General features: G+C 41.9%; 2 protein-coding genes across 2 annotated transcripts; both read right to left on the bottom strand.

Moving 5' to 3' along the window:
- Positions 1 to 998: 998 nt before the first annotated feature.
- On the bottom strand, positions 999 to 6,143 carry LOC105720688 (beta-defensin 104A). Its single transcript, XM_012457332.2, has 2 exons — positions 6,035 to 6,143; positions 999 to 1,465 (listed from the first exon to the last, which is right to left on the bottom strand). Exons 1-2 carry the CDS (start codon positions 6,126 to 6,128, stop codon positions 1,305 to 1,307), a joined length of 255 nt encoding a protein of 84 aa, XP_012312755.2. The 5' UTR covers positions 6,129 to 6,143; the 3' UTR covers positions 999 to 1,304.
- Positions 6,144 to 8,158: 2,015 nt separating this feature from the next.
- On the bottom strand, positions 8,159 to 11,567 carry LOC105720717 (beta-defensin 106A). The gene is made up of 2 exons (XM_012457361.2): positions 11,481 to 11,567; positions 8,159 to 8,410 (listed from the first exon to the last, which is right to left on the bottom strand). The coding sequence occupies exons 1-2, from the start codon at positions 11,527 to 11,529 to the stop codon at positions 8,259 to 8,261; spliced, it is 201 nt and encodes a 66-aa protein (XP_012312784.2). The 5' UTR covers positions 11,530 to 11,567; the 3' UTR covers positions 8,159 to 8,258.
- Between the last annotated feature and the right edge of the window lie 1,192 nt (positions 11,568 to 12,759).

Here is a 12,759-nt window from a genome sequence, read left to right as displayed (position 1 = left end):
TGGAATAGCAAATACACATCACCATCTACGCAAGAGAACTTGGAGGCAAACAACCGAGGGCAGTGTGTGGATCTTCCAGGATCCAGATTCTAATAAAACCACTCTTAAAAAGGCACTTATAAAATGCTCAGGGTCATTTGAATACAGATTGGCTGTTAAATTGTATTAAGGAACGAGGGCTGATTTTTTTCCAGGGGTGATAATAGTATTGCAGTTCTGTTTTACAAAATGAGTTGTTTTCCTCCTGATTGAAGTATTTTCAAATGGGCGTCTTTGAAATAATTTATTTTTTATTTGAGATAATCTGGGAGAGGGTCTCACCAAGGGATGAAACAAGACTAACCCCATGTCAGGGCCGGGTGATGGCTACGTGAAGGACTATTACGCTGTTTTGGCAGAAAGGGCACAATCAGCCTCCGTTTTACCCTGAAAAGGTGAGGATGATGCCACTTACGAGGACTAGAAGCTCATATGTGGCGTTATGTCCTTCTGTTAGGAGGCACAGGTAGCAGATTTCTTTCTGGCTTATTTTAATCACTGTTGACATTCCTTGGCTAGATCCCTGTTTCCCTACGTGTTTGCAAAATGGCGACACTCCTCATTTATTAGCTGCATTACTTTTGAGGAGAGAAGCTTTTGACTACCTTAAAATCTGGTTTGGACAGGAAAGGCAGGCTGGTCAGATGTTTCTATCACCACTTCACCAGTTTTCAGGATGAAGAAACCACAGCTGGGCGCAGGACTGCTCTCTGCTGCCCTCTGCTGGATGGGAGTCTCCACAGACACCCACTTGATCAACACCTTAAGTTCCAATGGGTTCCCAAGCTTGTCATCACACATCACCTCTTTTGTTTTTCTCCACAGAGGTCGATGTTTCGAAATATAGTGTATTCCAAACAAGACATACTGAACATTTATTTGATTTCCATTTTAATTAAAAAAAGACATATGTAACTGTTGAGCAAAACTTTTGATCAGAAAAGAAAACCAGTATCAGGATAAAAATGATGTTTTTCTTGGGTTTACAGCTGATTAGGTAGACATATTTTTTTGTTCAACTTGTAAAGCATTGAAACTCATGCTTAATCTGCATTGCTGTCCTCCATTATCACAACCAGAGGCGGCTTTCCAGCCTGTATTCTTCTTCGATCTCCTGCCTTGGCTTTGCATTGAGGGGAAGCTCAGCAAACCTCGTTTGATAAGGATCCGTGGTTGCACTGGGGATGGCCTTGCTGCAAAGCCTCAGGAAGAAAAGTCACCGAGGTCCTGCTTCCAGTGATTCTAGGGACCAGCACTACTGCGTTTCAGTGTTTGGTAAGATTCAGGAAGCTCTCATCCCATTTCTTCAAACAGCATGCATAGGTGTTGGGGCATCTTCCAATTTTGTATTCTTGGTTTTGACATTTCTTCCGGCAGCGGGCAGTCCCATAACCACATATTCTGTCCAGTTCAAATTCACTTCTCACTAGATAACAGGATACGGCACTGTGATTAATTGTGCACTGGCGCCAAAAGGCAAGGCTTTGGCAAAGGGTGTTTTCAGAGGGGGACAGAGAATGCTAGTGCATGGTGGTGGTGCTTTCCCTGCACCCTCGTCCTCCTCCACTTTCCTAGACGATTGACTTGACCCTCTGGTTCCCAACCAGCATGGATTTTATTTGAAAATATACATCAGTCCATGTCACACCTGTTTTCAAAATCCCTGCAATAGTTTACTATCGCTTTTTGATGAAATCTAACCAAGCCCCTTACTGGGTCTCCAAAGCCATCTTGATCTGATCTTGTGCCACTTTTTTCAAACTCATGCTGTTCCACTGTGGCCCTCACTCTGTTCCACTGTGGCCCTCACTCTGTACCTCGCCGGCCTCCCTTCTGTTCACTGTGAGCTTACTCTTTGCTATCCTAGTACCTTCACATGCACTGTCCCCTCTGCCTGGAAGGTTTTTCTTCCCTCCCATGAGTGGATTCTTTGAACTTTTATATCTCAACCTTAAGGTCAAACCTTTCTCCATCCTCTTCATGTATTTAAATACCCCAAAACTATTTTTCTCCCTATGCATTTGTTATTCTTTTATATCACCTATCCCAAGTTGTAGTTTTATTTATATACATATATATAACTATATATAGAGAGGTACTCTATATATACTCTCTCTCTCTCTCTCTCTATATATATATATATATATACTCTATATATTACTATATATAGTAACCACATATTCTGTCCAGTTCACTTCTCACTAGATAACAGGATATGGCACTGTGTAGTATATATTACTATATAGAGTATATATAAGAGAGATATATAGAGAGAGATACTAGTATGTATATAGATATACTATATATAATATATATAGAGAGATATGTAGATATAGATATGTGTGTGTATGTATATGTGTGTGTGTGTGTATATATATATTTACATATATATATAGTAATTTGCTATTCTCAATGAAACTGTGAGCTCCCTGACTATAAGGCCGACGTTACATTGCTCAGCACTGTGTAACTTGCACCAGGAACATAGCCTGCGCTCAGTAAGGACCTGGTGAGTAAACGGTTGGATAGACTAGACCAAAATAAACTAGAGTAGTTGCAAGCAGAGCGGAGGAAACGAGAAAGGAGCAGAATCGTGGTTGTTTGGCCCTTGGCCCAAAGCAGTGTTCAGGAGACATTGATTTGTTTTCTCAGTCTCAGAGTGTGCTCTCTGAGGCTGAAAGCAGCTTCGTAAAGCTCATTATCTCACATGCCATGCTGGCAGCATCTTACAGAGATACCGGGAAAGCCCAGAAGCAAGGCTGCTGTTAGGGAGGAGAGTATACCGCTGGAGAGAGCTTTGTGCGAGGTTCTCTAGCAAACTCAGCAGGAGCCAGGCTTGGGGGACTGTATCCAGGGAACTGTGGGAAGAGGAGAGTCAGGACTGCAAGTGGTCCTGTTTGCAAAGGTCGGGGCCCAAGGCCCTAATATCACCTGAGTCCTGAGTCCTTCTCCCCCTGTCACATTTGTTCGTCTTCCACAAAGCAGAAGGGCAGGAGAGGTGAAACAGGCTGCTAATCCTTGCACCGGGGTTTTACGTCTTTCCTTTGTTCTGGTAAAGAGAAGCCTCCTATTTCGGATGCTTAGGTGTCGGGTTTCTTTGTCCTGGATGCAGGTGAGGACTAAAAGGCAGTTTGACCAATTCATGGGCTTGATAGGATATTGAAGAGGTTTATGTTTGGAATGGCTGCACAGTGGGTGATGAGGAAAGCCTGTTTTGCTGTAACCTTCATTCAAAAGCAAGCCCTTGTGGTCACAATACAAGGCAATGAAGAAAGGAGTGAGGTGAGCTGCAATGTCTATCACACTAAGCGAGTATGTGGAGGTTGGGTAGTGGATACGTGGCTTCTGACATGTCTGTGGCAGGCCACTTTACAACCTGGAGTCAGAGGAGGAAAAGGAGGATGCCATGCTAGCTCAGGGAAAACGAAGCTTAGCTTAGGGAAGAAGAATAGGCTAGGAAGAGAATACAAACTTTAAAATGTTAGACTGTCAGGTTCAAGCAAGCCCTCACAGGCCGTCTCTTCAGAGATGAGAGTTAAGGCTCAGAGAAGGAAAGTGACTAACCTGAGGTCACACAGCAACATATCTGGCAAAGCTGAAATAAACACCTAGTTGGTAAGTCTTACAGTCTGAGTAAACAGAATGCAAAAGGGAGAATACAATCTATACACTGATGCTGAATAATAAATACATCCTAAGCAATAAATACATTTCAGGGTAGACTAAATTACACTAGTTTCTTTCTTACATAAGCAATTCCCCTCCTCTGTTCTGTGGACCCACAAAGTCTGGGACAGGTCTCAGGTATTAGTTAATTTAGAAAGTTTATTTTGCCAAGGTTGAGGATGTGCCTGAGACACAACCTCGGGAGGTCCTGAGTTCATGTGCCCAAGGTGGTTGGGGTACAGCTTGCTTGCTTTTATACATTTTAGGGGGACATAATACATCAATCAATACATGTAAGGTTTACATTTTGTTTTTGAGACAGAATCTCCCTCTGTTGCTCAGGCTGGAGGGCAGTGGTGTGATCTAGGTTCACTGCAACCTCCACCTCTCGGGTTTAAGCGATTATCCTGCCTCTGCCTCTCAAGTAGCTGGAATTACAGATGCCTGCCAACACACCCAGCTAATTTTTGTATTTTTAGTTGGCTTAGAGACTGTCGGCCAGCCCAGTCTTAAACTCCTGACCTCAAGTGATCCACTAGCCTCAGCCTCCCAAAATGCTGAGATTACAGGTGGGACCCACCACATCTGGACAGGTTACATTTGTTTGGTCCAGAAAAGTGGGACAACTCAAACTTGAGTTTGTCTAAAGACCTGGGATCAGTAGAAGGGAATGTTTGGGTTGTAATAACAGGTTGTGCTATGGAGACCAAAGTTGTATCATGCAGTTGAAGCTTTTAGCTGGCAGGCTTCAGAGAGAACAGGCTGTAAAATGTTTATCAGACTTTGTCTGTGTTGATGTTATGCTGGAGAGGATAATGAGGCATGTCCAACCCCCACTTCCTTTCATGGCCTGAACCAGTCTTTGTGATTAAATTTTAAGAGCCCTGGTTGAGGAAGGAGTCTATTTATATGGCTGGGGAGGGGGCTTAGAATTTTATTTTTGGTTTACAGCACCCATCCCCAGTCCCTGTGGGTATCTGAATGGCTGACAGTGTGTGACAGCCAGACTTGCCCAAAGCAGGGGCGACAGGAGATGAGGTGGGCAGTGCATGCCATTCAGCCTCACCCGCTTCTGCCACTTCCCTCCCAAATCCTCTTCCTGCTTAGGAACTTTCTCAGAATTCAACTGTGGAGGCCAGTCTGACCCAGCTCTCAGCAGCCAAGTGCAGGCAACGGCAGCCAGCTCTGCGGTACATTCTCCGGGCTCTGGAGGGATCCCTGACCCAGGATTTCCATCCCAACAAGTTCTTTGTCCTGGGATCATAGGTTGAAGAAAACCCGTTCTTTGATTGCTGTCGTATTTTGACAGACCTGGAACATACTGATAGCAGAATTTCACAGAAGAGTCTTTGGGAAATGACACGGGAAGAAAGAACAAGGAAGAGTTAAGCTAAACAGGTACCCTCTGGAAAAAAAACAACCCATCTGAATCACAGCAGAGACACAGCCTGGAAGAGGAGAAAGGTGGGTGCTGGGCATCTGTCAAAGCCCCAGAACATCAGCTGAGCAGCTTGGAAGAGAAGATCTGACGGCCTCTATGAGTCAAAACTATTGATTTCATCCCAGCTCTGCTAGACTTGTCAAACAACTCTAAAACTCTTATTTTCTCTCACTATACTGTAGAAGATGTTGCTCAGCTTGTAAAAGAAGGAAATTAGATTAGGTGCTCTCTCATATCCATTCCAAATATATTAAGAAATATATGTTCTAGGGACATAGAATAACATAGGAGTCAGAAGATTGCTGACCTCTCAGTCTAACTTCAAAGTTTCCTCAGCAGAGTTCAAAGGCACATGCTATTTGTGTGGTCGATAATGTTCTTGCCTACTGAAATCACTGTGTCCCTTTTAATCCTTCATATGCGTGATATGAAAAGTTTCAAAATTGAGGAGGATGAGTAGGCGCCCTTTCAGAAGGAGGAGAATGGAGGAAGGCATCTCATTCTACAAAATCAAGTGAATCATTGCCACTGCCTTGCAACGGAACAGCATGGCTAGTGAGTCCTCATCTCCCAGGATTCCAAGAGCAATTGTCACCGCATATGGCCTGGGGGTCAATGACATCTAGGACTCCTGATCCCTACATTTTTTTTTCCTCCTTGAGCTAGTAAGCCTGGTTGCCATAAGGTGCATGTAAGGACTGCCACGTACTGCGTTTTACTAATGGACCCAATGAGAGCAAGAGAAAAAGGCTGAGATTGAAGGTTACTCTGTCCTTCAGGAATTTTCTAAATCAAATGTTTTTGGGTTTTTTGTTTGTTTGTTTGTTTGTTTGGCTACTTGTCATCCCCAGCAACTGTATATATTTCCAGTTGAGAGTCTCTTTTTACCTGGAAGATCTCGATCTAGTAGTAGGGAAATGGTAAAGAGCAGCAGTATAAATCTCTGCATAACGCCAGGGCTGCCAGTGAGAAGCAGACGCATGGCGGAGGGAATCACGCCAGGCAGGAGCGGGGCAGGTATATTTAGGGATAGAGGCTGCTCCTGATTGCTGAGGCTTATCAAAAGGCAGCATTCCCTGGGAGACACTCACCAAGACACAGTGTGTGTGTGTGTGGAGGGGGGTGTTGGGCAACAGAAATGCCAGCAGGGCAGTGTTGAGGGTGGGGAGAGAGGATTATCATAAGTTGCTTCCCTGAACCATTTCTGAAGCAAGAATTGGATTAGATGATCTCTAAGATACCTTCCAGCCTTGACATTCCTTGATTCTAGTGAGAGGACTTTCTGTTCCGTTTCGGTTAAACTGGCATTGAATTGCTGTAGGTAAGTTTGAGTCAGGAAATTCTTGTTGAAATGGTGGTATGGGAAATGGAATTGTAGTCCATCACCCCCAAGACCACTCTGACGTCAACATATAGAAAGAAATATTCAGTGTCGAAGAGAAGAACGGCATGGGGCGTGGGGAGGTCATAAAAGCCTGGGGGGGTCCCAGCACATTTCTGTGACAGAGTGTAGGATGAGAATGACAAATGACAACAAGGAATACTTGATGGTGGGCCTTGTCCAAGGGTGGGATGTGTAACCACAAAGCGTCAGGCTGACTTGGGGCTCAGGTGAAAAGGAGGGCAAGAGTGAGAAGAGCAGGTAAAAGGAGAGGATTTGTGGGAAAGCTGCATTCCTAACAAGGGCTCCAAATGAAACATAACCTTCCTCTTTGCCTTTCCAGAGAGCATACGCCCTGCCCTCACCCCAGGGTATATGCTCCCTGGATTTAACACCAACCCCATCCCCAGCAAAACATACAGAGCATACACTTCTGGCATTTGCCCATAGGAAAAACACCAGATGATTTTATTTTAAGAAAAAAGTACTTCATCTCTCTGAAGTATTTTAGAGAAAGCAAAAATGTCCAATCTCAGAAGTTGACATTGCAGCGCCCTCAAGACTTAATCACCTCCCCAAAGGCCTCACCTCTTAATCACCTCTAATCACAGTGGGGATTAGGCTTCAGGATTAGTTTTGGAAGAACACATTCCTACCATAACAGTAATTTTGAGGCTTAGAATCAGAACGTAACTTGTCAGTTAGCCCGTTCCTAGGAAAATAGTAGGCAGTGATTTAGGGAAGAGGATCTAGGTCACTGGAGTTACTGAGAGTCATATTTATGATCCTCTTGCCCATTAGCAAATTTTATCTCAGACTTATATGTAGAGAACAAGTCCTTAGGAAATATTTAACTAGCACCAATTAAAAACATGGAGTAATGATAATTAATTTATACAGGTGTGTGTGTGTGACACATAAAAGTCCTTGATAAATGGACTGCCTATCTATCAATTTGTCGTTAATGTAACTATTCATCTAAATGTATGCTCATTTATGTGGACATACGGCATAAGGGTAAAACTTTTAAAAGAAGTATGCTTAGGCTGGGCGCGGTGGCTCACGCTTGTAATCCCAGCACTTTGGGAGGCCGAGGCGGGCGGATCACGAGGTCAAGAGATCGAGACCATACCGGCCAACATGGTGAAACTCCGTCTCTACTAAAAATACAAAAAATAGCCGGGCATGGTGGCACGTGCCTGTGGTCCCAGCTACTCAGGAGGCTGAAGTGGAAGAATCGCTTGAATCCAGGAGGCGGAGGTTGCAGTGAGCCGAGATTGCGCCACTGCACTCCAGCCTGGCGATAGAGCAAGACTCCATCTCAAAAAAAAAAAAAAAAAAAAAGAAGTATGCTTGTTTCTCTACCTATTCATCTTCTTTCTACCTCCCTGTCTTTCTTTTATTTTGCTTCTTTCATCTCAATAGGTTAGCAAGGGCCAAGTGACTGAGTACAAGCTAGAGATTTGTTGATTTCTAGTAGCTTCTAGTTCCCTTTTAAGAAAAATATCAGATGGCTTTGGGACAATTTCTTTTCCACAGAATTACAGAAAAATAATCCAGGATGGAGGGACCATCAAGGTCATGTAGTCATGTTCTCCTTTCTAAATGAAATACTTGACAAACTAAGCAAAGACAGTCATTTATTTTTATTAAAGTGTCTGCTTGCAGCAGAGGCAAGAGTAAAAACAAGCTAGATCATGTATGCTTCTCTGGAAACCTGAATCTTCTGAATTAATCTTCTGTAATCTTCCCACATGGCTGGATGGTCAGACAGCATTTCAGAGACTTCTGGCAGAGGGCAACAATTTCTTCATTTTTCTTACAATAACCCGTGCATGTCCCTTTAAGTCTCTGGCATCTCTCATCAAAAAATGCATTCTTGACTACACAAAGGAAGAAGCCATTTGGATTAATTCACTTTTCAGACATGTCTGTTTACCAGATACAGTTGTATGACTAGTTGGTGAATATTTCTTCACAAGCTGACATAGTGCCATATCCTACCAGTAGATGAGATGGTAGGGAACCTGTTTTTTATCTAATATTTCTGTCTTCTGGTCACACAGGATGAAATACCAGAAGGAATAGATTTTTCTTCCAGCATTTGAGACCAAGCTGCGTAGGAGCTTTGGGAAACAGAAGCTAGGGTTGTTTGATCAGAATCTGTTGGGGATAATTATCAGCTTGTTCCCATAAACAGCCCCAGAGGCTGCTAATTTCCCCAATGCACTCTCAGAGGTTGCTACTTGGTGAGAGCAGAGCAAGAGCTGAGACTGAGGAGATGGCGCCAGACCAGAGCAAAGGAAGGGATAAAGATATAAAAAGAAAACAAGTTTACTCTGGTAGATAGAGACTTGCTTGGAAGGCTCACCCTGATTTCTCCTCCACACTCCACCAAAGCATCGACTGTGGAAAGCTTGTGCTTTAGAGCAGGAGGGTGTAGCATGTTGGGAATGTTTTTCTAAGATTTTCTCAGGTCAGTTTGTATAGAATTCCACTTCCCACCTTAGGGGTTTATCAGTAGCAGTCCCAAGAGCAGCCTGCTTCAAGTTAAGGACAGACAGCGCATCTTATGAGGATCAACATTTTAGAGTTGCCCAATTGAGGTACACATAATGAATGCATCAGATGTACAGAGATTGCATTTAATGTTAACATATGAATGTAAACATACAATTCACATCTACGTAAAACGTCCAACCAGATGGATTAGTGCCAGCGTGTACACTAATCATTATCCAGGATCAGCACATCAGTTGATAAGTGAAAATACCCACTATTTCAAAGCTCGATGAACTCCGGCTTTCACTGGTGGGGGTCTGTGTTCTCTCTGCCCTACTATAAGGCAGATACTAATACAATACTGTACTATAGACTATAGTATAGGACTCAGAGGAAATCTTTTTAATTTAGTATAGTATTATAGTATAGCATATGTATACTATAAAAATACTAGTATTATAGTATATACTATAGTATTATATGTACTGTATACTAGTATATAATAATACTTCCTTTATTCTTAATTTTTTCCAATTTTTGTTTTTGTTACCATGATACCAAAAGGCATGTTTCCTGGACTTCCTTTATTCTTTCAAACCTGTGACAGTCCCTCCTTGACTATATTGTGCTAGTATTAATAACATAATAGTATAATATAGTATAGTATACTATAATATCGTACTAGTATGTTATTATAGTATATACTATGGTATATCATAATACTCTACTAAGCCAAAAGGATTTTCTCTAAATACTATTATAGTATAGTATTATACTACAGTATATCTGATAGCTAATTATTAGATTATCTAATTATACAATTATAATTATCATATAATTATTATAGTAAATTATGATTGTATAATATAGTATTATCTAATAGTATAATGCTAGTATATATGTATTATTATAGTATATACTATGCTATACTATAATACTCTTCTAAGCCAAAAAGATTTTCTTTAAATACTATCATAGTATAGTTTTATACTACAGTATATCTAATAGCTAATTATTAGATTATCTAATTATACAATTATAGATAATTATATATTATATAGTTATAGTAAATAATTATAATTGTATAATTATAGTATTATCTAATAGATAATATAATGCTAGTATATTATTATAGTATATATTATGCTATATTATAATACAATACTAAACCAAAAAGATTTTCTCTAAATACTATCATAGTATAGTATTATACAACAGTATATCCAATAGATAATTATTAGATTATTTAATAATTATATCATTATGGCTAATAATGATCTATAATTGAATATAGTAAATTATCTATAATTGTATAACATAGCATTATCTAATAGATAATTTTATAGTATATAAACATTTATTGTTTTGACTAATTAGTAAGTATGAGTCATCTGACAAAGATACCTCTGGCCAATTTCCAATGTGCACATCAAAGCCAGTGGCCTGAATACAGTATGGGTCACTTTGAGTCCTAGATCCTCATGTCCTGACACAGAATCTACTCTACAGGCTTGTCACAAAACAGACCAGAGCTATGAACAACGGATGTGAAAATTTGCGCATTACACATGGGATCATGTATCACTGGCATCTGGCACAAATTGGGACTTACTGTGGGCTCTGAGAATCCCTTTCTTCAGCTCTCTAAGGCTGTCATGAGCCTAGTCTTATGCCTTAATTTTGGAGAGGATACAACTGGAGCAATTGGAAATTCGTGGGAGCAGGAGAGAGTCCAGAGAGTTTTGATATGGGAAGGGCATCTTGAACGCCTCTCACTGTCAGGCTCCTCCCCTGACTGTTTAGGTTATCTATATGACTCTGAGAAGTACTTAGCCCATCTGAGGCACAGTTTCTGCATCTGTAATAAAATTTGTAAAACAGACCTCCAAAACCAAAAAGATTTTCTCTAACTACCATTAAATTAGAAGCAGGACAGAGTTTTCCTTAAAGGCGCTGGCACGGAAAGACTAGATGCATTTTCTGTGAACTTCTCATCACAGTACGTGGCTTGACGATATGTGATTGGGAAATGGCAGTCCAAGTTATGCTACCTTACCTGTTGCCATGACTGGCATGAATGCAGAGGTGTCTCTAAGCTCCAGTCCTTACCTGTCTCCCTTCCTTACCTGTCCCATGCTCTACCATAACTACATTTGAAAAGATTCATAGACTGCCATCCTTGTTTTTAAATTTTTTCCAGTTTTTGTTTTTGTTATTGAGCATGAGATTGGATGCCAAAAGGCATGTTTCCTGGCCTTCCTTTATTCTTTCAAAGCTGTGACAGCCCTTCCTTGATAACAGTGTAAAATGCAAAGAAATTACAGAAGAGGCATGAGGGGAATATCACCTCTTGTAGCAGATGGGTTGATCATGCCCAGGCATTCACCGAAGGGGACCCCCTCTCTGGGATACCAGCTCCGATCACCTTCCCTATAAAGATGTGAATTTTACCTGGGGTCAGAAAGAAGAACACAGCAAAGAGAAAGAAGAATGTCCTCATGACTGGGAGAGTCTCGAGAGATCAGCACAGTGTCCATGAGGGAAGAACAGCTAACACCCACATTTATACATTTCTCCAGACCAAGTAGCATCTTGATCAGTGAGGCTTATCAGAAATGAGAGGTCCATGCTCTCCTGTGCAGAGCCCAGCCACCCTCAGTGGGTGTTGCTCAGTCTACAGCTCATCACTTCTCTGACTCTGGAAAGTTTTCAAGAAGGAAAGTGGGGATGAAGGGAGGACAGAGTAGGGCAGACACAGAAAAAATTAAAAAATCTGGAGTCTGGCAGTTTGGTTTCTAACCCTGACTGTGCTCCTGAATAGCTTTGATTTACCCATATGTAAAATGAGAGTAATCACAGAATCTCTCAATGCTTCAGTTAAGAGCTGATGCACCATAGTGAGGTGGAATCTGAATTCCAGATTCAATGTTTTTGAGCTTTGTAAACTTGGCAAGAGGCTTGACCTAAGCATATATTTCTTAAAAAACGTGAATCTTGCTGTATGTTGCATGCTTTTCTTGCTTGGTCCTGCCGTGCTGCCTACCTGTACCATGGCACTGTTGGCACAGCAAGGGGCTGGTAACCATCATGCCTTGCCCTAGACACTCAAGGCTTAGACACTCACCTCCAGCCTTCTGCATATTCACACCTAGGTCCCTGTGGGGTGATGGCTGCTGGAAGGGGTTATTGAGGGGGAGGCCAAGCGGGGCCCAGGGTGCCAAAAGTGAGGAACAGGTGGCTAAGAATCCTCCCAGGAAGGTGAAAAGGGGAAGGGAGTCTGGAGTGCACATAAGCTGTGCTTCCAAAGTCCCAGAGCATGCTCCACTGTCCCATCAGACTTGATTTACAATGCATATATTCAGAGGCAAAGTTAATAAAACTTTCAACACAGTGACTGCAGAGCATGAAACCCCAAATTGAGGCAGGGATCTGTGGCTGCATTGGCCATTTGCCTGGGAGGCTGGCCCTGATGCAGGCTATATAAAATACCTAAAAGCTGAAAGCCTGGAGGCTCAACCCTATCCCCTATATATACAAGCATTAGCTTGGATTCCGAATCTGAATAGCTTGCAAGCCACAGCAGCAACATAAAAATGTGTGCCTTCCTGCATAGGCCAGAAAAGGTTCATGGTGAATTTGTGGACTTGAAAAAGAGTTTACAGAAAACTTGGGCTCAAGGCTGAATAGAGAGAAAGGTGCATTAGTACTAGTGATAGTAGCCAGGAACTCT

This window comes from Aotus nancymaae, unplaced genomic scaffold (assembly GCF_030222135.1).
Source record: "Aotus nancymaae isolate 86718 unplaced genomic scaffold, 86718_ANA_hifiasm-v0.15.2.pri h1tg000090l, whole genome shotgun sequence".
Lineage (NCBI taxonomy): Eukaryota > Metazoa > Chordata > Mammalia > Primates > Aotidae > Aotus > Aotus nancymaae.
The sequence above is the reverse complement of the archived record's forward strand: the minus strand, read 5'-3'. Positions and strand labels throughout refer to the sequence as shown.